The 23,861-nt window shown below is 42.5% G+C and overlaps 1 protein-coding gene across 3 annotated transcripts; it reads left to right on the forward strand.

Moving 5' to 3' along the window:
* The first annotated feature begins 171 nt into the window (after positions 1–171).
* On the forward strand, positions 172–22,897 carry LOC110480879 (dual specificity protein phosphatase 13B). Of its 3 annotated transcripts, none has more exons than XM_021549208.2 (5): positions 172–623; positions 6,253–6,279; positions 19,885–20,080; positions 21,208–21,428; positions 22,530–22,897. In XM_021549208.2, the coding sequence occupies exons 3-5, from the start codon at positions 19,914–19,916 to the stop codon at positions 22,754–22,756; spliced, it is 615 nt and encodes a 204-aa protein (XP_021404883.1). In that variant the 5' UTR covers positions 172–623; positions 6,253–6,279; positions 19,885–19,913; the 3' UTR covers positions 22,757–22,897. The 3 variants fall into 3 exon arrangements, with proteins under 3 accessions (XP_021404883.1, XP_077640702.1, XP_021404887.1); XM_077784576.1 differs by lacking the exon at positions 172–623 and adding an exon at positions 5,374–5,521 and having other exon boundaries at positions 6,257–6,279; XM_021549212.2 differs by lacking the exon at positions 172–623 and adding an exon at positions 5,374–5,521 and having other exon boundaries at positions 6,257–6,279; positions 19,905–20,080.
* Positions 22,898–23,861: the final 964 nt, after the last annotated feature.

Raw genomic sequence — 23,861 nt, forward strand, 5'->3', positions numbered from 1 at the left:
CCTTGGGTAAGGCCCAGGACCAGTGTTCTCATGGTGTTTATTTTGAACTCACCCTCAAGCTGTGCTGTCCCCTCTTTCCTGGTAGCTTATTATTAGAACTGGGTCACATGAGGCATTTGGGACTGTGTCTCGGTTGCACTGAGTGACATTTCTTTCACAGGGAAAGCTCCGTGCTAAGCAGGAACAGCACCATAGCTTATGTGAAGACAGGAGTAGCGTTTTTTTTTGCGCAAGATTCACTTAAAGCAGAAGGTTCATTTTTCTGGCTGTTCCCCATTGCATCAGGGACGTAGTGCTGAGCTAATCCAGGGAGGCGTCAAGGCGCGAGCTGTATTTAGAGTCAGCCACCTGCTCGGGAACATCAGGCGGCAGAAGGAGCCTGCTTCAGCAAAAACCTGCCCTGAGCATTCCACAGCAGCGGCTTCCAGCAGGCCCTCCCTCCTCTGCCTGACTCTGCATGAGGCCTCCAAAGGGGTCAGCACCTGAAGACAGACCCTGTCAGCCCAGGAATGCTCTGAGCCTGGCACTCCCTCTGCCCAGGAACTGCCAGATATTTTGGACAGCTGCAAGGTGGAATTAAATCACGTGGGTGAAGAGTGGCCTAATCTCTACATAGGCAATATGTAAGTGTTATTTGAGGCTGAGCTGTTCTGAAGGGCTGGGGAATACAGTACTAATTAACATATGCTGTCCCACTTTATATAGTTCATTGCCTTAACTTCGTTGCCTTAAAATAGACTTAAGATTAGCACAGAAGAAAGCAAAAGGACTATCCATTAAAGAAAGAACCTACTGCACAGAAAAATAATTAAAAAGAGAATTAGACTCTTTATTGCTTTGTATTAATTTATAATTGTGCAACATACAGATTTTATAAGTGCTGCAGCATTTACCATACAGAGCACAAGATAGGCTCATGATCCTGAGCAACCTTAAAATTGAACAATAGTTGGTTTTTACCTTTTTTTGGTGTAATTTTAAATAGAATGGAAATTTTCACATTAAAAAGTATTCTGATTTTGGCTGTTTATATGACAACTTGATTTGCAGTTGAAACTTTGACAAATCTACAGATATTCTGAATGACAGCAGACTGCACTATTTCTGAAAACTGTGCAGATGGGTATTTCACTCTGAAGCATAGAGAAAGCATGCAATCATCTGCACTCAACATGCCTAGTACCCAGTGTTATGCCAAAACAAGGGTTTTTTCACCATCATCAGGTTGCACACTTGTTGAAATATCTAGAAATTACAATATTTCCTACAGGAGAGAAACAGAGGAAACTAAAAGCCCTGCTGATTGCCCACTGATTACAGCTAAAGTGGGCATTCTTTTAGCTATGAAACAGCAAAGCCAAAAAATGGGCCAGGTGACGCTGGGGAAATACTCTGCATTTACAAAACTTGGTTTTGCGGATTGCCGCCTGCTTCCTGATGTCCCTGCGCCCGCAGGCAGGAGCGTGGCACCGGCAGGTGGCCCCGTGCCCTGCGCTGGGGACAAGCACGGGGCCCTGCCCGGAGCCTGCCTGGGCTGAGGCAGGAACAGCGATGGGCAGCGCCTCGCTGAGCTTCTGCCTTGGCCCGGAGAGTGGGAAACCGACCCCTGCCTTTCCAGTTAAACCTGTAACTACACTTGGAAATTAACTATTTTACTTATTAGAACCATGTGCAGAAATAAGGATTTGTAGAATTGAGCCTGACAGGTGGTACAGGTCGAGATTTAAGACAAAAATCACTGAAATTGTGTTCTCTTAACAACAACATTTGATTTTAGACAGCCTTTTAAGTGCAGTTTCAAGACCTTTTAATGATTATGAATATACATGTTCCAAATTACTCTTGAATATTTCTTTCAATCACATTCTGTCTTGTAGAGGGAAAGAAATGGTGGAGAACAAAATGAAAAATATATAGATAACAACTGTGTATGTGTAGTAAGGAAAAAACAAACTTTGAGAACACTCAGCTAACAGAAATAGAAATGTAAACAGGTTTCTTTGTTAATGGAACAGCTGATCACTAATACCAGCTTAAATATGAATTACAGACTGCAAAGAGTGAAACTGGAAGTTGATCAAGAACTACACATGGAATTTTCTTTATTGTGCCAACTTCAGTAAGACAAATAGGAACAACACCTGAGAATAAGGTTTAATGAGCTCTTCATGAGATAGAAATGGGGAATGGAGAGAGTATGTGCATTTAGGGCCCAGCCCAGTACTCAGTGAAGTTAATAAACAGTGGATGTTTCTGTTACTGAGCAAACCCATACCAGCATCAGAACTTGTGCCAGAGCTAAAATAACCCAGAGCAGTACCATATATTGTCACTTCTTGTTTCTGTGGAACCATTTATGTGCAGTTTCTGAGCAGCTACTTGGAAATCAAAGATCCATATAGAATTAATGCTGTATTTTGTAAGAAATATTTCTCTGTATGCCTTTATCAGAAATCTGATGTTCCCTGTCTTTAAACAAGTTAAATATATCATAAAATAAAGTAGGGATGGCTGACTTAACATGATGACTTTTCATCCTGGAGGACTTTGAAGTTGTCAACAATCTGATTATTAAATATTTGTCTGGCTATCAGCCATTGCTGATATACAAGGCCAAGGCCAAGACCTTTTGGGTTTAAAGGTACAATGTTTTCTGAAGTGCTATATAATAAGCAGCTGAGGGCACAATATGTAAAATATCCTGCAGAAATCAAACTTCATGCTGATCTTAAGCAGGCAGGTTTATTAACTGGAGTTTAACCAGATCAGCAAGGCTAATATCATGTCAGCAAAGAAATATTGTACAGTTACAAGCTATGCTAAAACCTCAATGTGTTCAACATACATATTTCAAATCCAGTTATAGAAGGATCCGAACTACCTCCTGAGATAAATTTTTGTAGGGTGTTTGGGCCAGCAGTCTTCAATGTGACTGTAGCCAACAGAAGTCAGTAAAACTTGTTAAACTTATTTCTTTTCAGAAGTTAAATATCTTGGAATTCTGCATTTCCAGATATGAGTATATTCAGAAATCTCAACCTTTTACCATTCTTCTACTACCTTACTTTTTCTTACACCTCTCAAAGGAGAAAAAATGTCTCAGAGTGTGGTGGGCACTGGCTCTACAGACAGGAATACATTACAAGGCAACAAGATAACTTCAGCTATTTGTAATCATAAGCTTTCATAGAAGACACAATCGACTTTAACCTATACATTCTGTGTGCATTAACAAGGGCAAATGGTGAGTCCCTGTCCCAATGGTAAACTGCTGCTCTTACACAGTACTGGCATTAAGCAATCACAAATTATTTTAGCAGCATTAACTAAATGTCACTCAAGCACTCAGGTAAGCCTAATTATCCACTTACAGACATTGTCTTCATTGGCACGTGGGAAAACAGAAGGATCCTGAGCGATTAGGAGTGACCAACAAAACCATATCCACATCAGTGGCAAGGATCACACATGGTGTACTAGTAATCATCAGAATGTATCTTCTGTCACAGGAGAGAAAAAAGAAAAGCAATTAAACACAAGACAGTTTTGAGGTCTCAGTCAGAAATTACTAGTTGGTTTTTTTTTTTTAGTTTTTCTGTATTGATTTGTCAGCATACACAACAAAAATAACTAAAAATAGTTACTTTCTCATTTGAGAAATAGCCAAAAGCTCCAAAGAGCTATTGCAGAGACATGCCAGTTGGCCATTTACAAAGCCTTATGCCATGTGTTTTCCTCTGTTTCTGGACTCAGATCTCTAGTAACAAAAAGCAGTTATTGATTTATGAAAGGGCTGTATTTAATACCCTGGAGGCTACTTAATCTGACCTGCTGTAAATTGGATCTCTCAGAGATCAGATGAGATGAGATGTGAGTGAGGCAGAAGTACAAACTTAAGCAATCTGTGACCATAGCACTATTCCGTGCAGCCTGGAACAGCACTATGTGTACTCCTTTCTGTTTTGAAAGGAAAAATCTTTATTTGTTGTATTCTTAGAAAAAGCAGATCTGCTTCCTTTATGCTGGCTTGCCTTATGATATTCTGCCACTTTTCTCTAGGCAATGCGATCCAAAGAGTTACTCAGTCGTGAGGAATTTCATCAAGCTGCAGGATTTACATACTGAACTAAGATACAGTATACACATATGTCAACTCTAAACTCTTAGGAAATTAAAAGAACACAAAGCAACAAGGAGAAATGTCAGACAATCTGAATATGAGATAAAGATGAAAGGAACATGACCTAAAGCTTTGGCAAAAAAATCTATTTTTCCTCTCTGTTTAGGGTATAGAATGTTTCTGAATTTTGCATGCTCCTTCATTTGGTTAAATGAAGGCAGCAAATATGCTAGGTACTCCTCTGGGATACATTCCTAATTTGCTGTCCATTCTGCTCGTTAACTCTTAAAACTCAACTCCAAGACAAAATAGGCCCCTGTTTAAAATTAAAGGTCTTAAGTATATCCCTGGACACAAAAAGATGCTAACCTGTTTTGCTGATTTGGATCAGCAAATGAAAAGGGGAAAATATTGCCCAACCCATACAAATCACCCATATGGGAGACAGTTTTCTCTTACTGGTGACAACAGATGCTCAATGGCTGAGAACTTTCCAGAGGTGACTTCTTCCTGCCATGTCTTCTGCCCAGCTCTGTCTCAGCTTTATGGACCTGAGAATTACTGCAAATGCAATAAATTTGCAGTATAAATTAGACATTTCTCTCATGCTCAAAATTTCCTGTTCCCACCAAAATTCTTATTACTTGAACATTGCTATGCTTCTAGCACCAGTGAACATGGAAAGAGACAAGTTATTTAATTTTAATGGAATAGTTCATAAAGGAACTGCTCTTTAAAGCCTATTCTGCTGGCTCAGAAGGCAGGTTTCTCCCAGTACCCTGTCTAATGTCAATGTCTCGCCACTTCAGAAGAGGGGATGGTAACGAAAAAAATTGAAACTTTTTTTTTAACTGTTGAAATGACTACCCAAATTGGCAAGCTAAACTTAGAGTACCCAAGGGCAGTTCTCATCTTAGAGCATTTGTTTGGAAATAAATTGTAGTTTTAGACTGAAGTCCTAAACATGCAGAGGTAAAATACTTGGAGAAAGTTGCTGGTGGCAATTCAGCATCTCAGCAGAATTCCATTGCATTTCCCAGCGTTCACTTGCCACATGCATGCATTTCTGGAGAAGGTAATGCAGTGCTGCATCAGAACACTAAAGCTGGGGCCACACTAGTCCTTGTGGAAACTCTCATCCCAAACCATCAGTGAAGCCAAGGGTTGAGTTTGCCCTCCTATTTCCAAAAAGACACGCCTGCCAAGGACAGTGTGGCCTAAGAGGCACACATTGCTGGCAGGCTCTCAAGTGTCAAAATAGAACCAGCGCTGCCAGCTGCACAGATCCTGTGCTTCGCAGGCAACACACAGACAAGGAAAACATCGAGTTGTTGGGTGAAAAAAGCAGCTTCCCAGGATTGCTCTGACCATGGTGTGATTGTGATCAAGCCACACTGGCAAGTATTGTCTTCCCACGTGTGTTTTGCCTCCCGCAGGCTGCCTGTAGAGAGCAGCTCGGGCAGGCTGATGCATGCTTGTTATTGCCGGTGTAAATATCTCTGTCTTGTGCTATTGTGGCACAAAGCAGCTGGACCATTTGAAAATCATTTAAAAAGCACTATAAAATTAGGGCTCCAGTGCTCTTATTTTATGGCTTTCACGAGCAGCCATTGCCTAGAGAGAAATTATCCTCTTTATTTTCAAGGCTAAAGGTTCTTTTAACATTCATCAAAATCAAAGTGCACCCTTGGTAACACGTTGAGCTGTTACTTATTTAGTACAGACTCTTTACTTTCTGCATAATATCACATTTGAGATCTCAGTTCTTCATATACAACTAATTTCTTTGTGTCTGCTGTTGTTTTCACCAAGTGGATTTGCATAGTTTCAAGAGAGGCTGGATGATGCCCTGAAACATATTCTTTCCATAATTCCTTTTTTTATTTTTTTTTAAATGGTTAGAACAACAGCCTGGAGTGTTTTTGTTTCTGATCCTTCTATAAAAATGGCCAATTATCTCTTAAGCAATAGATTTGCACAGACCAATTAAGCACTGTAAGTGAAAGATTTTCAAGGGCAGAAATAATACTTAGGTGCATAACCTGATAGAATCACCTTGAAACATCTCTTCCCTATGTATATAAAAAACCTGGTTTTGATAAGTTTCTTTTTTTCCATTCTTGTTTTCACAGACAGTTTCTTTACTAAACTGGAAAACGGTGAGTGAACCAAAGGAGCATAAAAAAAATGCAAACAGTACAAAGGGAAAACCATTATTCAAAAAAAAAAAAAAGAAGCACAGCTGTATCAATCAACCATACTTACAGCTCAGATCTGAAGGGCTTAGGAAGAGACACTGCATGAAAGCATCCATCAGCCACAAAGGTGGTAAGTGGGGAATGGTAAGGCCCTGCACATGCTCTGTTCTGCAGCTCAAGAAAACCACTGTGTGCCCCTCTGTTGTTTAACCTGCCTGATGTTTCTGTAAGAGACTGGTCACCTTATTATCCAGACATCAAATACAGACTGAAGATAAACATTTACAAAGTCATAACCTTAGCTCTGTTCTCATGGTTCCCTCTTTGGCTAGGATTTTGTCTTTATGTTCTCTGGGGACAGCAGGCTCATTCCTGTGCCAAAAGGCAGCACTCTTTCAGATCCCAGGAAGGGGGGTGGTTGGTGCTGATAGATCCTGCTGTGAAAGCATGAGTAGCCACATAGAGCAGCTGTAAAGTCAATATGCATCATCCTGCCTGGAGGAGATGTAACCAGGCAAAAGGCAAGGCTGTCTGTATGCAAGGGGAGCTCTGTCACCATACCAGTGCCTTGGAGAGCAGAGGGAGTTTGAGTTTTTAATGACAGAGATTTTGCCTGTCGTCGCCCAGTCTGTGATCCATCAAGGGAATGGTTAAGCTAATAGAGGGATGAGATAAAGTTACTTGATAATCACTATTGTTTATGACCCTAGAAAGGTAGAAAATGGGACAGGCATGAAAGACTTCTTCATGGAAGAGGGAGGTGGGACAGACATTAAGTAAGTCAAGATAAGAAAAGCACCTCAGCTCTGTGACACATTTTTCTGTTCCAACAGTCGCAACCACTTTCCTGTGCCTGACAGTCTCAGAAATAGGGAGAAGGATCCAATTAAGCTCACATAGCTATGGGCCCCTGTATTTCAGATCAAATTGGGTATTTTGGGTTAAGACTGCCCAATCCAATCTCAGCCCTTACTTGTGGCAGTCCTGAAAAGTGGCAGGAGAAGAGCAGAGGTCAGTATAGCCCTCTCAAGACCTGATCCAGCACTGTGAGTGAGATTATGCCAGCTGTGCAGGGGATTCCTCCCTTTGGAGCTGATTTGCACATTTGTTATCTCTCAGGCATATACACCTTGATGAACAAAACAAAAATTAAAAACTCAGCTAGAGTTTTTATCCAGTAGAATAGAATAGAAAATCCCTTAACCCAGTAGAATAGAAATAGAAAATCCCTTCTTGCCAGTGGTTTCAAATTCCTGGACAGCCTTTGCTTTGTAGATAAACTACCTGTAATGAATGGTTTCTCAGTATTGTTTTCTCTATAAAAGATAGCAAATTGACACTTGCAGTCAACACTTTAGTGCTGAAAGGGGAAGATTTTCTTTTCAAGAACCAAAGGTGAGCAGGTGTCTAGAGAGTGTTGTTTTCTCCATACACACATATCTACTAACACCTCAATCTGTAAAGAATTGCTCACCTCACATCCAGAGCAGGATTAAGCATACTCTGGAGCTGTTTTGACCTAGATAGTCAGTTGCTGAAAACCTGGCAAAAGGACCAAGGTTGTAGGATGTCCTGCATGAGCTAAATTCAAAGTAATTTTGTGTTCAGTTTAAACTATTAATTTCAAGGAAGGTTTAATCTACCTTTAAATAGCAGGTGGGACCTCACAACTCAGAGGTGGGCATCCAAAGGGCAAAGGAAGGCTCCTGGATGCTGGCAGTGTTCTTGTGGTGTTGCCAGCAGCTGCAGACTTTCCATCACTTGTTTTCCTCACAAAATGAAGCTGCTAACTGCAGAAGCAAGCTGGGACCAAAGTAATTTTAAGAAAAGAATCAGTACAAGGAAGAATATCTTAAAAATCCAAGCTGAAAATTCCAGATCAGAATCTGGAAAGGTGTGAAGACATTAGGATCTGTTTTAGCATCATGTCATGGGATAAGGGTGTTTCTGTTCAGGTGATGGGCACCCATATCACCAGTTCTTTTCCCTCATCATCACAAGAGCTGAAAGCTGCTTTAAGCATTTTGCTTTTGCTCCTTCACTCTTGATGACTTGTCATTCTCCATGTTATCACTGTGAAATGAACCTTGGGTCATAGTGAAAAGTATATTGCCAGCCTGGGAGGAGATTCTGGTTGTCTGGTGCCCATGTTATAGAATTCAATATTTAGTTTTGAGTAGTGTGGACACAATTCATAAGACAGGTGGGAAAAGAGTCAATGCAGGTTAGACCTGAAGGCTGGCTAGTTATTCATTCTCCATCAGGCCAGAGCAGAGTCTAGAGGAAGCCAGCATAAGAAACAGGACAGCTGTGTATCCTCCAGGTTTTGGCTTTAAGCAGATTGGCTAGTTCTTAAACCTCTTGATACTTTTAATTACTACAGACTCAACAGAAGAACTGGTCCTAGCACAAAAGTCCCCAATTACCCTCATGCTCCCAACAAGCACCTTGCCTCCATCAGTTCCAGGGAGGGGTGAAAGCTGTGGGGGAAAAAAAGAGAAGGAGGAGTGAAGGCTGGGTGAGAAAGAAAGGTGAATGGATAGCTGAGGAGCAGGCTGGAGGGGTGAGGAGGAAGGCTGCATGGGTGAGGAGCAGGCTGGAGGGGTGAGGAGCAGGCTGCATGGGTGAGGAGCAGGCTGGATGGTGAGGAGCAGGCTGGATGGTGAGGAGCAGGCTGCATGGTGAGGAGCAGGCTGCATGGTGAGGAGCAGGCTGCATGGGTGAGGAGCAGGCTGCATGGGTGAGGAGCAGGCTGGTGCTGGAGGAGACTCTGGGGAGGCCACTGCCACGGGGCAGCACAGCTGCCATGACCATGAGCTTTGTCCCAGACAAACTTTCTCAGCAGACAAACCGCAAAGGCCCTGATGCACGTGCCCCATGTCTCAGTGAGGGAAGGCCAGGCCGGTCAGGCCAGGCCAGGCCAGGCCAGGCCAGGCCAGCCAGGCCAGCCAGGCCATGCTGGGGAGCAGCGGCGCGGCAGGGCCGGGACCAGGGCCGGACCCACGGGGTCTGCGCGGTGCTGCCATGCACAATTAACTTCCACCAGTTAACGAGCTCCTGCTGCACAATAATCTTTGTGAGTTTTTCACAGCTTTCTTTTATCTGTCAGAAGAATGCAGGGGGGCCACCATACTGGCTGCTGAGGAGGAATGCCTTTGGGTAACTCAAAACCCCCAGCCAGTCTGGTTGTATTTTCCAAACCAATTTCTGTTCCTGTAGAGGGTTTAATTCCTTTAAGAAAAGTATTGGAAGTGAAAGCAGCTGGGGAGACAGCACAGACTCCTCCATTCCAGCCCTCTTCCAAAGCCCCAGCAGCTCCTGTGGCACCCATTGCATTGAAGGGTAGTTTTCCCAGGAGAACAGGCAGGAGGGACACGGATGTGACCCTGCAGCCCAGCCCAGCAGCCCAGGGCAGCAGCCTGCTAGCACCCAGCCTGCCCTCCTGCCCGGCTGCTGTCCCTCTGTCTCCCACTGTTCCCAAAGGCCAGAGCAGCATCCTCTAGCTTGGCTCTTTTTCTACTATGGCTGGAGGAACAGGGAATGGGAAGAGAACCGTATTTGGAAGAAGACAGTATAAAAGACTAAAATAATCACCCTGCTTTTTACTTTAGGTGAGTGCATTATGTCTTGGACTGGCTTGTACGACAGATTTTGCCAGCAGACCAAAACCAGGCCAAACTGCATGGTGTACAGGAAAAAATGAGCACTATCACAGGCTTTTCTTACACATGAAACCTGCATAGGAAAGGATACGGTGTAGATCTTTTGATGTATACACCCAGGTCAATACCAATCTAATTAATTCCGTACAATTCACATTTTTCTTCCATCCAACGTGCACAGTTTCTTGTAAGTCCTCCCTTTTAATGCCGGCCAGGAGTGTATTCCGTTCTGCGATGCCCATCGCTGTGCGTTTTTAAATCTCCCAACATTGTTTTTTCCTGCCATCTTGTGGCAGTAGGAAAAATCACAGCGTTTCACTAGCCGCTGCCCGCCGGCCTAAATCAGGGGCTGTCAGTAAAATAGTCTAATCTACAATTAGATTAGTTGGCATCACTGCAAAAAAATACAGCCCCTATTGCATATTTAAAATAAATTTTAAATTATTGACTCATTTTTTCAGCTCCACTAGTTGATCTTATAGTGGGGGGTTCTTTGGTTATCCCAGAGCAATTTATCTATAAGGAGCAAAGTAGAGTTGCATAACAGGTGAGACTTAATCATGTTATGACAAGACTTCAACAAGTGAACCCTAAATATTTTGAAAAGGCTCCCTTTTGCCAGTGTTGCTCTCAGGTCTTCATAGCTCCTTAACAAAGCCATCTTTGTTTCCTATCAAACCATAGAAAGATCTTGTCTGATAGGCATGTAAAGCTTTTCCTTTTACTGCAACCACTATTGCTGTCTGGCCTCTCAATGTAAACACCACAAAACCTGTCCAAACATTCTCCATTATTTGCTTAATTCTAAACCAAAACATTTTCATTATTTTGTTAAAAATGCATGTAAGATTTATATAAGACTGAATCTAGGTTCCTGGGTTTTCCCTCCTTTTCCTGCAATTGCACAGAGGATTTTTGAAAATGAATACTTGTGATCCCAACTCTCCTGCCATAATAGCTCTTCCCACATAGCTGAGGTTAAAATATGAAAATTATATATGATAATTTTAAAATATTCAAAAAGAAAAAAAAGCCAGTATTTTCCCTTAAAATCAATGCAAAATTCAGAGTCAGTAAGAAAAACTAGTCACTACTTACTAAGAAAATTTCCAGCCTGCAAAGAGAGTGTAAATTAAAGCTCTTCATAGTTTTGTTTATTTTCACTAGCACCCGCAAAAATGACTGCTTGGGATTCCAGGCACTGGAGAGAAAGGATGTTAGTGCTATTTATAGCTCACAGGTGACTCCCATTGCCATTGTACCTGAGAATGTCGAAGTCCTTAATGCATTCCTGCTTGTAGCAACTTTCTCAGGCAGAGGACAGCCTTGCCAAGGCTCTGCTGGAGGCACGGAGGTTTGCTTCGGGAAAATGGACTGTTAAGCTTGCGGTGTGTTCCCAAACTGTCTGCTGTAAACCACCTGCAGCAGGCACAGCCTCCAGCAAGGACATGCTCCTTCCTTCTGCCTCTGCTCAACCCTCCCTCTTGGGAGCCCTGAGGCTGCTGCTTTGCTGGAGGCTCTTCTCCTCTCCATCACCCTACCTACCAGTCTTGCCATCCACCTACAGTCCACATCAAGGGCATGAAACAGAATCAGAAAAACAATAGCATAAAACCTGGCAAGATATAGTGAAACCTGGCAATAAAGTGAAAACACTCTGCAAAAACTTGCTGGGAGAAAACAACCCTTGCTTCTGCCCTGCTTGACCAACTGCAAGGCTTGCATAGCTTCAGTCTCAGAAGTGGGGCAGCACTGTGCTGCCTGTTTCTCACAGAGATATTGCAGCAGGGCCAGGCAGGGAAACTCCTTCCCAGAGACCCTGGGACAGGCCGTTCCACTGCCCTTGACCCCTCATCCTCACAGCCTGGAGAGCCAGCCGCACACCCTGCTTTGCCCACAGCCCCTGATGAGGCAGCTCCTACTTCCCTCTGATTTACCTGGCACCCTGATACCAGGCAGGTACAACAGAAAAATCACTCACTTGTATTTCTTCAAATTTAACATAAGAAATTAGGAGCATATACCCATTAGATACATAATTAAAAGTTGCAAGTGACAGGAAATCCCCATTCTATGTCTTAATATCTCCTTTTAGTTATTCTCATGTGCTCATCAGTGGTCAACTCCTTTGTAACATACAATCACTCTTCTTAAAAGATTACTTAATCAAAATCAAATAATGATTTTAAAGTCAGCAGTTGAAAAAGAAATTAAAAGAAGAAAAAATTCCACTCTGCCCCAACAGAGCTGTGAATGTCGCTGGAAAGCTCTATGATATGCCTGAAAAACTCAAGTGCCAAAATAGATCTTCCACTGTACAGTTTTGAAGTTTGCTCTTGATTCTATAGCAAAGAATTTGTACAGCTTTGTCAACCTTAGAAAAAGGTGCCTTTTTTGTATGTACCCTTTCAAGAAAGGCAAAGCAAGGAGAGCACTTCACTGCTTATGTTAAAAGTGCAGGGAGAGACAGCTCAAAGCTACCCCTGCCAAACGACCGAGGAATATCAAAACCTCTTTCTCATGCCTTCAAATATTCTGAAATCTTGCAAACTTGACAGTGTTGTCAATTTTGTATTGACAGCAGCAGTCAGATAAAAATCATTTGAGGAGTAAATCAAGGAGAAGAAAAAAAAAAACCTTTAATCCACAGTCACACAAATCCATACTGCCTGCAGAAGTGAAAGTGCTTTGGAGCCCCTTTTAATAGCAATATATTAACAACCTTGTTTGTCTTTCCTGAAGCTTTCAAGACATTATTTCCACACATCTCTCTCTCAGTTTGGCCTCTTTGACACCATTTTTATCAGAACTGACCATGACTTACACCTATCGACAGCCTGTGACATCAATGAAGTCTTGGCACAGCACTGGTTGTGACAGCACTCACTGAACTGTTATCAATATCAAGGTCATTTTGTTTTTCTTGCTCTCACTGCAGCTGCAGCTTCTCTGCCCTCAGGGCATGAGCTGCCTAAGAAAGCTTTCTAAGCTCCTCAGAAGCCACAGCCTCTCTGCTCCATTACTGGTCTTATGTAAGATTAGAGTGAAATTTCTACTATTAGAAACAGTTAGCTGCATGGTGATTGTGTGCTCTCTTGATTACAGCATCCAGCACAGTTATGGCTGCTGGCAGCAGGACGTAAGACTAGACAATTTTAATTCAGGAAGAAACATTAGCACAATTGAGATTCATTAAAAAAAAAAGTCAGTAGTTTTGGGGGGCTTGAATTCCTAGCTGTACCCTGGACAGGAATGCCCCAGAGGAGAAATAAAGGGGAAAGCATCACCCTAGGCTCGAAGATAACCACAGACAGTCGGAAATTGTGCTAGGAGCCTGTGGAGGGCAGCGCTGTCTTGCTGGGGATGGTTTGTTCCACAGCTTAGAGATGCCAGCTGCTAAGGTAATACTTCTTTTTTTATCTCTTTTGAATCTGAAAGCTGCAGATGTTAAAGCTGGTGTCATGCCACAGCCATGACCTGTCACTGCCAGCAAGACTCCCCATTTTTCCAAGCAGTGCCTCCATTTTTAAGCCATACTTCCCTGCAGTCTTAGCCACATGCATGGGCAAGTGCTTCTTCCTAGGCTGCGTGACTCAAATAGGAGGTTTGGGGGAGGCAGGTGCGGGACAACACAAAGGTTCTCCCCGCTTGGAATTACAAGTTTTGGGAAAATATGTGCAGGTCTATTACATTGCAAAGAAGAGGAAATGCTCTCCAAGAGCGCTTCTGCAAGGTAGCCACCTTCTTCCCAAAAACTAGCAAGGCACAGGTGAAGCTCACCCCACTGAGCTCAGCAAGCTCTGCCCCTCCCGGGGTTGTGCCTTGTCCAAGGACAGCAGTGGCTGTGTGACCTGGGATGGGGCAGCTGGGAGGCCTCACTGGGGATCCCCACCGCACTCAGGGGCCCCTCTGAGCTGAGATGCTTGGACTCCACCTCCACACCTGCATGCCTGTGTCTGGCCATGCACCCCCTTGTCTTCCCTTTTTACCTGGGACCTGCCTCACCATCAGGAGCTCTTCTGGCTATCCAAACCCTGTCTGAGGCTGATTCCTAGCACATGCCCTGCCCTGAAATGGCCTCATGCGTTCCTGCTGTCCCCATGTGGAGGCAGCTCCTGTGGGGCAGCGGCAGCAGCCCTCCAGCACCATGGGCAGCCCTACACAGGAACACAAGGGCTCACAGAGGAAGGAGCCTTTAGCCTTTAGCTTTGCAGCCCAGCTCAGGCTCCTTGCAAGCAGAAGTTGGTACCTTCCAGCTCAGTTTGAAGAAGTGAGAGGGCCTCATCATAAATGTACAAGGCCGGATGTGAATGGAGATGTCAGGAGGGAGACCAAGTGGTGAAGAGGTGCGAAGACTCCCATTTTCTCCCACCCTGTAAAACACGGTTCCCAGTGTAGGGTGAGGGGCATCTGCAATCTGAGCTGGGCTGGGCTGAGAGGGAAGCTGTGGAGGAGGCTTGGAGAGCTGCTCCTGCTCTTTCCTGACACTGCGGTTAAAGGGCGGGCTGTGCTTTCCAGAGCCCTCGATCTGGCAGCTTTCCCAGGTAGTAAATTCTCTTAAAACCTGAACCAAACAAAGCTTTAATTGTACATTCTGCTTTTCTCTTCACAAAATAATGGCAATAGCATTTATACAGTGCTGCATTGAACACGAACCTGCACTGAGGCTGAGGGACCAATTCTGTTTTCCATTATTCAGGGGCACTGCCTCTGATGAGACAGATCAGAGTTTGAACAGTGAGCTGGAGCAATGAACTTCTACTATTCCCTGCTGTTTGACTGTGGGCAAAATAAAAGGCCATAATATATGATGCAGTCAGCCAAGAAAGCAATATTGCTCTGCCATGTGCACAGTCTACACCAAGACAAGTCCAGGATCTCATTTCTAAATTCCCATAGGTACCTCATTTAAACCATCAGCCATAACCTGCTTCTCATTTTCAATACCACTTGGTATTAGAGCTGCAGTGAACTGCTGGTGAGAGATTCTAATTCCTGCAAACAAGCCCCTGTAGGCTTGCAAGGAAAACAGAGAGTTTCCCTCTCGGTTGCCTGCTAGGTTCCCATCTGGCTGTTTTAACTTTGCTGTTGCTTTTAAATGTGCCTGTTTCTGCACACGAAGCTTTCAGCTCTACCTCAAGAGACTCCTGGGTTCTCTTAGCATCAGATTGTGACCAAAGTGTAGAGACACAGACTGGGTCCTCTTAACAAAAAGGAAGATCATATTTCACATTACAGTATTTAAAAGATTAATTCCACTAACATGATCATTTCCTTGTGAAACACACTTCTTTCCATCTGGAATTTTCCATCAGGAGGACAAAGAGTCATACTGTTACACACTACCTGGGAGAAAAGAGCAAGGAGTGTAAAAGATGAGTGCAGAGATGCTTGCTGAGAGAAAAGAGAAGAAACAACAGAGTAGACAGCATTTTCAAATGCATCAAGAGGCTGTTTTAAATTTTTTTTCCCTTCCACATGAATTATATTCTGACCCCATGCTTTGGAATTTTGAAACATCTAGTTTGTCAGGTTTTTGATACAGGGAATTTAGGATATTTGGCTGCAGGAGTTTTCTGTATCATGTTATTGTTAGGTAGCATTTGTGCTATTGTAGTATCCACAGGCCCTGCTGTGCCTGAGGCTCTCAATAATCTCATGTAAGGACTTGTTACTGAAAGACACCTGTCCCCATCTGGGCTATCAGCATAACCACAGGTAGAGCTGTGCCAACCAGGAAGGTTCTAGCAAAAGGGAAGGAGGAAAGATGATTTGGGTCCAACTAATGTCCTGTCAGAATCCTCTTGGGACTCCAGACATTCATTTAATCTCTCTACAGCTCAGTTCCCTCTTGTGGAGACAAGGGAACAACCATGGCAAAATGGCAGGAGGCCCTGTTACAGAAGTGACAATTTGGACTAGGCAAATAGGTGGCTATTCAGTCTGTGTTCACTGTTAGTGAAATAAAACATATTTTTCTCAACCAAGAGCAAGCCATTTCATCTTGTTTTAATGTTTAAAATATTTTATCTAATGCAGGAGAACAAATTCCAAAACAAAGGGTAACTGAAAAAAAAAATGGAAATGGTAATTTTTTTTTGAAATAACAAAATTAACTATTTAATAGCTACAATATTGGGGTGTTTGTGTTTTTACCCCCAAAGCTTTGCTGATTTTTTTTGCACTAGAATCTGCAAATGCAATACAAATCTATTAAATGCTTTAGTCAATTGAAGTCACTGGGGAGGGGGTTGTGTGGGCTTTTTATTTTCTTTTTTTTTGTTTGTTTGGTTTTTTTTGCTAGACATGTTCAACAGAAAATGGCAATCGTTTCCACCATAGAGAAAGGAAAGAAAAAAAAAAACAAAACACCAAACCAACAAACCAAAAACCAAACCAAAACCTTTGCAGATGTAGTATTCAAGTGGCTGGACGATACAGGGAGATACAAAGCTCCACTAGGTTGTTGTAGACAAGGTTCTGGCATGACTGAGTCCCTCAGGAGCTGCACCCAGCTGCATGCAAACAGCATGGAGTCACCCACAGCCCTTCCTGGGGGCTCCGTGCAGCCAGGCAATGCCACCCACGGCTACCTCCAGCCTGCACCTCCAGAGCAACTCCTGAACCACTGGGAAAGCCCAGGCTCCACAGGCCAGACAGGGATCCAAGCTGGCCCTGGCTATTTGGGCTGTACCCCAGTACTACAGGTGGTTGGGAAATGATGCAAAATGACAAGGCAGTTTTAAAGCTTATGTGCTACCTTGTATTTTGTGGATCACCATTAAAATCTCTGTCCAGTCTCAAAAGTCTCCCAAGGATTGAATTTTTTTGCTTCTGTTGTTTGACTTTTAAACAGAAAAAAAATGAAAGAAGAAAGAAAGAAAGAGAAAGAAAGAGAAAGAAAGAAAAGAAAGAAAGAAAGAAAGAAAGAAAGAAAGAAAGAAAGAAAGAAAGAAAGAAAGAAAGAAAGAAAGAAAGAAAGAAAGAAGCTAATGAGATAGCTACAGTTTAAAAGAAAAGTAATCCTATCCAACTTTCATGATTTAGATCTCTGCATAAAATGTTAGTGACCTTGTAAGACAGAAATTTTTCCCTCAGGTACAGGGATTCCTGCCCTCCTGCTGTCACTGACTGTTTCCACCTAGAGCAGCTTCTGGGAGCCACCCAGAAGGAGAAGCTCAGAGAAATGTAATCAGTGGCAGCACTTTTGCTACCTCAGCAGTATCTTAAAGTAGAAGGTGGGGGGAAACCTTCACCAAAGTCCCTGGCCTTCAATTAAAAAATTCATATTGCTTTCCTCATTAGTCCAATCATCTGCGATAGCTATTTCCAGGCTTACCCTGAAGGCCCTGCAGAACAGCCCAATTTCAAGGCAGTGCAGCGCAGGTGGGAGCAGTGTTCTTGGGAGGAGCTGTGCTTGTGTTGACACAAGGAGCTCACTTGTCTGACATTATGCATGTGAATAAAACAATGTTGGCACACCTTTTGGAAAGAGGATTGCTCTATGAAAGGGAGCTCTGTTGCAAAGCATTTCCCTGGCTGCAGAGGTCAGAGTCACCTGTGAAGTGTCACTGGCACCAAAATTGCTCAGTTTTGGGAGAACCTCTTCAAAGTCAGGTCTTGAACAAATGGCCACAAAATCTAATTCTCTTTGGTCATCATCTCCATTACTCTAGCTAACTGAGAGACTACAATAGAGGTTTAAAGCAGCAGGGTCTAGGAGAACTGAAAGTTTGGTATCCATCTGCTCCACAACTTCAGCCCTTAAGCATCTGAAGCAACTCAGTGTCAGCCACACTCCTTGATAATGAGCCTATGGTCCTATGAATCTCCTGATGTAGAAGTTGTATTATCTTAGTCTTGATTTTCTTTAACTGCTTCAGCTTAACGTTCTGTGTCGGTGAAAGTACAAACAGGTCATAATGAAGATGCTGGCAGTAGCTCTTGAGCACAGTGCATGACTTTCACAAGGCAGTAAAACTTGTTGGGCAGTGCACAGTATCTTTTTCTGTGCTATTCTTCATGCTAATCTGGGCTAGGATTGCACAACATACTCCTTTACCAAAGCTCTTGATCTTATATTATCTGCCCTGAAAAAATCATAGGCTTTTATCTCTATATTTCTCTCTACTTCCCTGCAGTTCTTTTCCTCTATCACTAAAAGTAAAACCAGTCTTCTTTTTTCTATATCTCCCATCATTTTTATTGTGCTTTTCATATCTTGCTTATTAAGTAGTTACCCTAGGGAGACCTCTTTCTTATTGGAACATACAAAAAGCTAAAACTGCACGTAACATTTGTGGGGAGGAGGAGGGAGGAAGGGGAAAAGGAAGCAAATTTAGACTGAGGTCCTAGAAATATATGTGTACGTTCAGTAATATGCCTCACATCAACTCCACTTCTTTTCTGCAAGCAAAAATATATTCTCCATTGTTTTCTGCTTATTCCCCAAAACAGCTTACACTGTTAAAAATAATGTATATGGACAAAGTTGTTGTTTTAGTAGTAACATCCATATGGCTGCTGCTGCTGTGGGGCAGAGGACAGACCAGATGACTTCTGAAGGTCCCATCTGTGCTTGTTTTCTAAAATTGTTGAGAAAATAAACCCAAACTTAGCTTTAGGCATTCAGGCATTACAGTGGAAGCTGATGCCATATCAGAATAAACACCATTTACCCTGCTTTGGGAAGAGTTCTAGTGTACCTTCCACAGTGATTATTACTCTAGTAAGAACAAGCAAGCAAACAAAGCTCATGAATATCTTCAGGGGGCAAGAACAGCAATTCAGGATAATGCAATCCAGGCAGGAGAAATGTTCCTAAAGTCTTAGAGTAGGGAATGCTTGGATATCTTGCTCTTGACTGAGCTTTGCTTCCAGCTGAACCATCTGACCTGGGCTTGCTGGGTTTAAACCAGCAAACAGCGTTGCAAAAGGGTTGCCCATATTCCATGGCATGATTTTTGATGGCTCACGGGTCTGTGATCTCAGAGACCTGTGAGAGAGCACTAGATGAGATTCTCAACAGGACAACAATGCCAGAACTTTTAGCTGTATAATTTCAAAAATACTCTTTTTTCACACATCCTGGGTAAGTATTCTGTCCCTCAGACAAGAGAAATGGCCCCTCTCTGGAGTGAAGTAGCTATCACATTATTTATACAAAGTGGAACAGCTCCCAGAGGAGAGATTGAGACAGACAGGCGCAAGAATACCAGTATAGCTAAGTGTCCAGGGATATTCAACTGAGAGAAAAAAAACTAGTTCAAATCCTCCCGATTTCTCTTTCTATACATACAGACATATACAATATATATGTTTATAGATGCATGTGAAAATAATTTCCTATGTATACATGTATGTATGTGTGTTTAAATACATCACTATAAATGAAATAAAATTGTAAGTACACAGTGTTTATATGTGTGTACACATACACCATACAGATGGCGCTCACATACACATCCCTAAGATTTTCACCTTGGCCCTAGAAACTTTGTAAGTATAATTCAATTTAGTGATTCATTCAAAAACTTCTGGTTTTAACTAATCAGTGTCAAGTGTACACAAATACTCTGGTAGCACTTCAACAAAAAGAGAAATGTTACCTGTACCTACAAGGTTCATCCAGTCTGCATTCAGGTGATGCAGATGTTCTTCACCAACAGTTACTTGACAAGAAATTAAATCACATTATCTTATGCTGCTTTCTCAGGGGAGAAGTTACATTCTGTAGAGTCTGACCCCTGAGTCAGTCCTGCTCTCTAGATGCTTTTAGCAACACTGGCAGGCCCTGCTGCACACACTAGTTCTAATAATGTAATCCTATTTGGAGGGTAATGAACAGATCTACTTTCTAGGGAATAGTACTTCTGTATGAAAATTTCCTTTCAATTTATTTCAGAACAACTGTCTCTGATACAGCCTGAGTACATGCAAAGGAGCAGCAAGATGCCTCACACCAGAGACTCTTCATCTCTGACTAGCAGCACTTCCTACGAAACACCGGCACTATCAGATCTCCAGCAGCTCCTGTGGCTCAGAGGAAGCTCTGATAATCACGTGGACCAAGTCTGGCCAAATATCTACCTAGGAGATGCGTAAGAACATATGGTCCTATTGTTAAGCTGTTATCAGTCCCTGGGAGGAGGAAGAGGAGGAAGGGGTGTGGTACTACTGAGGAGTAGCTTTTGGGTCTTCAGGAATGTTTTTGTGATACAGGCTTCCAAAAGTGATGATGTAAAGAGCTTGGATATCAAGAAACACATGACATTGCAAAATAGTGACTTACCTGTAGCGTGTCTGACTTGGTTTTTTATATTCTTTGAGCCACCATAGATTTAGCAGGGTAGAAATTATTTGTATTCTAGACTGAAGTCCTCAAAGAACCTATGCCAAATTGATGTCTATTCTGATATGCATTATGTAGCCTCAAAACTGTGCTCTAATTCAGTAGAAAAGAGGCTTGTAGCCCTAACACTCAAATAGGGGTAGCAAGATTAAAACCCAGAAGGAGGAAGACTCAAATGAATTGTACAATAGTGATCTTGATATTCCAAATCCAAGCTTTCTTTCAAAGATGATAAAACTGAAAATATCAAACATGAATTTTCATGTAAATACCTTATTCTTGTGACCAATAATATTTATTGCTATTTCTTTCCAGTTGGATTACTGCAGACTACCTAAATCATTAGCTAATTTTGCCCAGCTCCTCCTCCTCATGAATATATCAGTTAAGGTTCAGAATTTTGTAGAATGCCTATAGTCCTAGTTTATGGTGGGAAACGGGGGTCACCTAGCTGGTGAACACAATGCATCTACTTCATGTCCTAACCAGGAACAAGGTGTCACTGCATCTGTGCGAGTTCTCACTCTTGAGAAGAGGTACACTACCAATGAGAGATTAGCTCTAAAATTTCCTAAACAAATATTTAAGGAAAATCTTGACCACTTCATACAGTAAGCCATGTTCCCAGGGCTTATCTGTTGGGAGGCATTTGCTTAACTGACAATACCCCACTGGCAAGTCTGTGCTCCTGCTGCTCTCCACACCTCCATATCACATTTTTTATGTGCAAAGCACTATGTGCTTCTTGAAATTTGCTCCTCTGTAAGATGCAGTTCCTGTATCCTTCCGTAGTGGGAGCAGGCACTAACTTTAAACCATGCTATTTTTGCATAATGTTAGGAGCATTGCCAATGTGCCCTTCATGTCTTTCAACAGGTGGGCTGCTAGGAGCAAAACTACACTTCAAAGCCTCAACATTACTCATATCCTTAATGCAGCAGATGGACCATATAGCATCAACACGGGAGCCAAATATTATGCAGATCTGCAAATAGAATACTATGGAGTAGAAGCATTTGATGATCCTTCCTTCGATTTAAGTATCTTCTTCTACGATGCTGCCAATTTCATAGGCAAGGCCTTAAACTCTTCAGGAGGTAAGAGAGAAGCAAAGATAAGCTTTGAGAGGAAATTTCAACACAAGCCAAATGACTTTTCATTGCAGTAACAGGCACCAACAGAGCTTAGAATCAGCATATGGTTCAAGGCAGCACATACAGAACCACTGAGCAGAGGATGGAGAAGGGTGCCTATGCCATGTCCCCAGCAGTTGTGGAAGACTGGCTGCCCCCAGCCCAGCATGGGGAAAAGAAGGGCAAGCTCTGGGACCTGAGTATAGAGGGAAAGGCAGAGGCTATGGCAGTGCAGATGCTGCCCCATGGGCCCATCCTGTAGAGATCAGTGGGATCTATGTGCTTCCACACATCCCTCCCACCCCTCGCACACTGACAGGGGCTCCAGCTGGGGATCCTGCCCTGCATACTGCTCCTGCTCCTTGTGGGAGCAGCGGCACTTCAGTGCTGGCTCAAATGCTTCACATGCTCAAGTATTTTACAGAATTGCAGCTTTATTCAGCTTGTCTATTAAACTAGAGAAGCAGCAGAAGTTAATGAACTAAGTAAAAAACTACGAGCCTGACCTGCAGCCTGCTGAATTTTTGTCAGCAGAGTTTGGATTATGGCCTAGTTATCATAATTTCCATTTGTTCCAGAGTTTGCTCTGACTCTGACTGGCTTCAGGATCTGCTGCTTTCACTGGAGTGCTTTATTAAATCCTCAGTTATAGCTCACACTGGGCTGCTGAGATACAGTAAATTACACAACTCCATTTTTACAGGCAGACTATCCCACGGAGTTTGTGGGACTTGCCAGTGATCACAGGCAGGGCTGGGCCAAATTTTTCTGCCAAAACTTTTATTTTTTCCACAGAAAACTATACTAACAAGTTTAGTCAGAAGAAAGCTTCTCCTTCCACAGAAAATTTCAACTATTTCAATCTTAGGCCTAAATTAGATGCAGGAGGTTAGTATGAAGTACCACCTTGCCTGAGAGATGATCTTCCTGAAAGCATGAAGATCCACTAATTATCACCATTGCTTTCTTAACTTGTTTCTACTATTTTTTTTCTCCTCCCTTTGTCTTTTCCACTTTAGAAATGGTAAAGCACACTCACCTTGCTGTGCCTTTTTGTTCATGCAGGTAAGGTGTTTGTTCATTGTGCCATGGGAGTGAGCCGCTCAGCAACTTTAGTGCTCGCCTTTTTAATGATCCATGAAAACATGACACTTGTGGATGCCCTGAAGACAGTGAGTGCTCACAGAAACATCTGCCCCAATGCAGGGTTCCTCAGCCAGCTCCGGGACTTGGACATGAAACTGAATGAAGAGAGAAAAAGAACCAGAGCATCTGCCATCAAAGGCCTGTAAGAGAGTATTGCTGAAATAAAGGGGACAAAATCTTGTTTGAGCTGCCTGCATCTCTTCCAGACAAACTACATTTATAAATTCAGGACACAAGTTTATGGGACACCAGGATGCATGTTATTAATAAAAGTAGATTTTTCTTGATCTTTGCATTTTGCAAAGCCTTCCTAGATTTATATTTATGATTGGTTGTATCCTTCACTCTCCACCTTAAAACATTGCTGTCTGCTAGCTTAAAAGAAAAAAAAAAAAAAAAAAAAAAAAAAAAGAAAAAGAAAGAAAAAAAGTGAAAGAGATCAGGTTCCACTTCAGAAATAGCTGTGTTTCAGCAACTAGTGAAGCTCATATCACTTTATGAAGTGTTAGGCTATTTGAGGTGAAAGATGCCATATTATTTATGCTACAGTAATGCTTAGAAGTTTTCTTATGAACCTGCCCCCCATCCCTTCACTCCCTGTATCTCAGAGGGTTTGTATTTTGAGACTTGAATCTGGCACTGGTTAGTTCTTGCTTTTACAATTGGTGGAGCTCCTGAGTTGGGGTAAGAGGCTATTTAAAGGCAGAGCAGCTGGGAAACAACATAAGCCACTCTAAGAAATTATTCCAGGTATCTCTACAGGCTTTTCCTTTTGGCTGTTCATCACAGCTTTTCTCCTCCATGTAAATACATTTCCTTGAAAGGGCATTCAAATATTGTTAATCTTTCATACTAAAAATCATCCAGGAAATGCTGCAGAAGATGCTTCTAAAGAAGAAGGTGGGTACCCAGCTCATGCTGATGCAGGAAAATATTTGACAAAGCTCAATGTATCCCAAATTTGTCTGGCAGTTCAAAATTACAAAACTTAAGATCTTCTTTCTCAAAAATAAAAGGTTATTAACATTGCAACATCATATTCTGTGGCATTTGCTTTTGTGAGGTGGACTGAAGTGAAAACTGAAGACACACAGGAATGGCAAGGGAGGTGTTGACAGGCATCAGGCTTTCATCTTTGTGTCTCTGGGCCACCAGAAGAGTGCTCAATAGCTACTGTCATCTGATGGATCAGTGCTGCCTGGAAACTATGTGAAGCACATCTGGCTTTTAGTTCCCAGTGGACAAGCATTT

This window comes from Lonchura striata, chromosome 7 (genome assembly GCF_046129695.1).
Source record: "Lonchura striata isolate bLonStr1 chromosome 7, bLonStr1.mat, whole genome shotgun sequence".
In the NCBI taxonomy this organism is placed as follows: domain Eukaryota; kingdom Metazoa; phylum Chordata; class Aves; order Passeriformes; family Estrildidae; genus Lonchura; species Lonchura striata.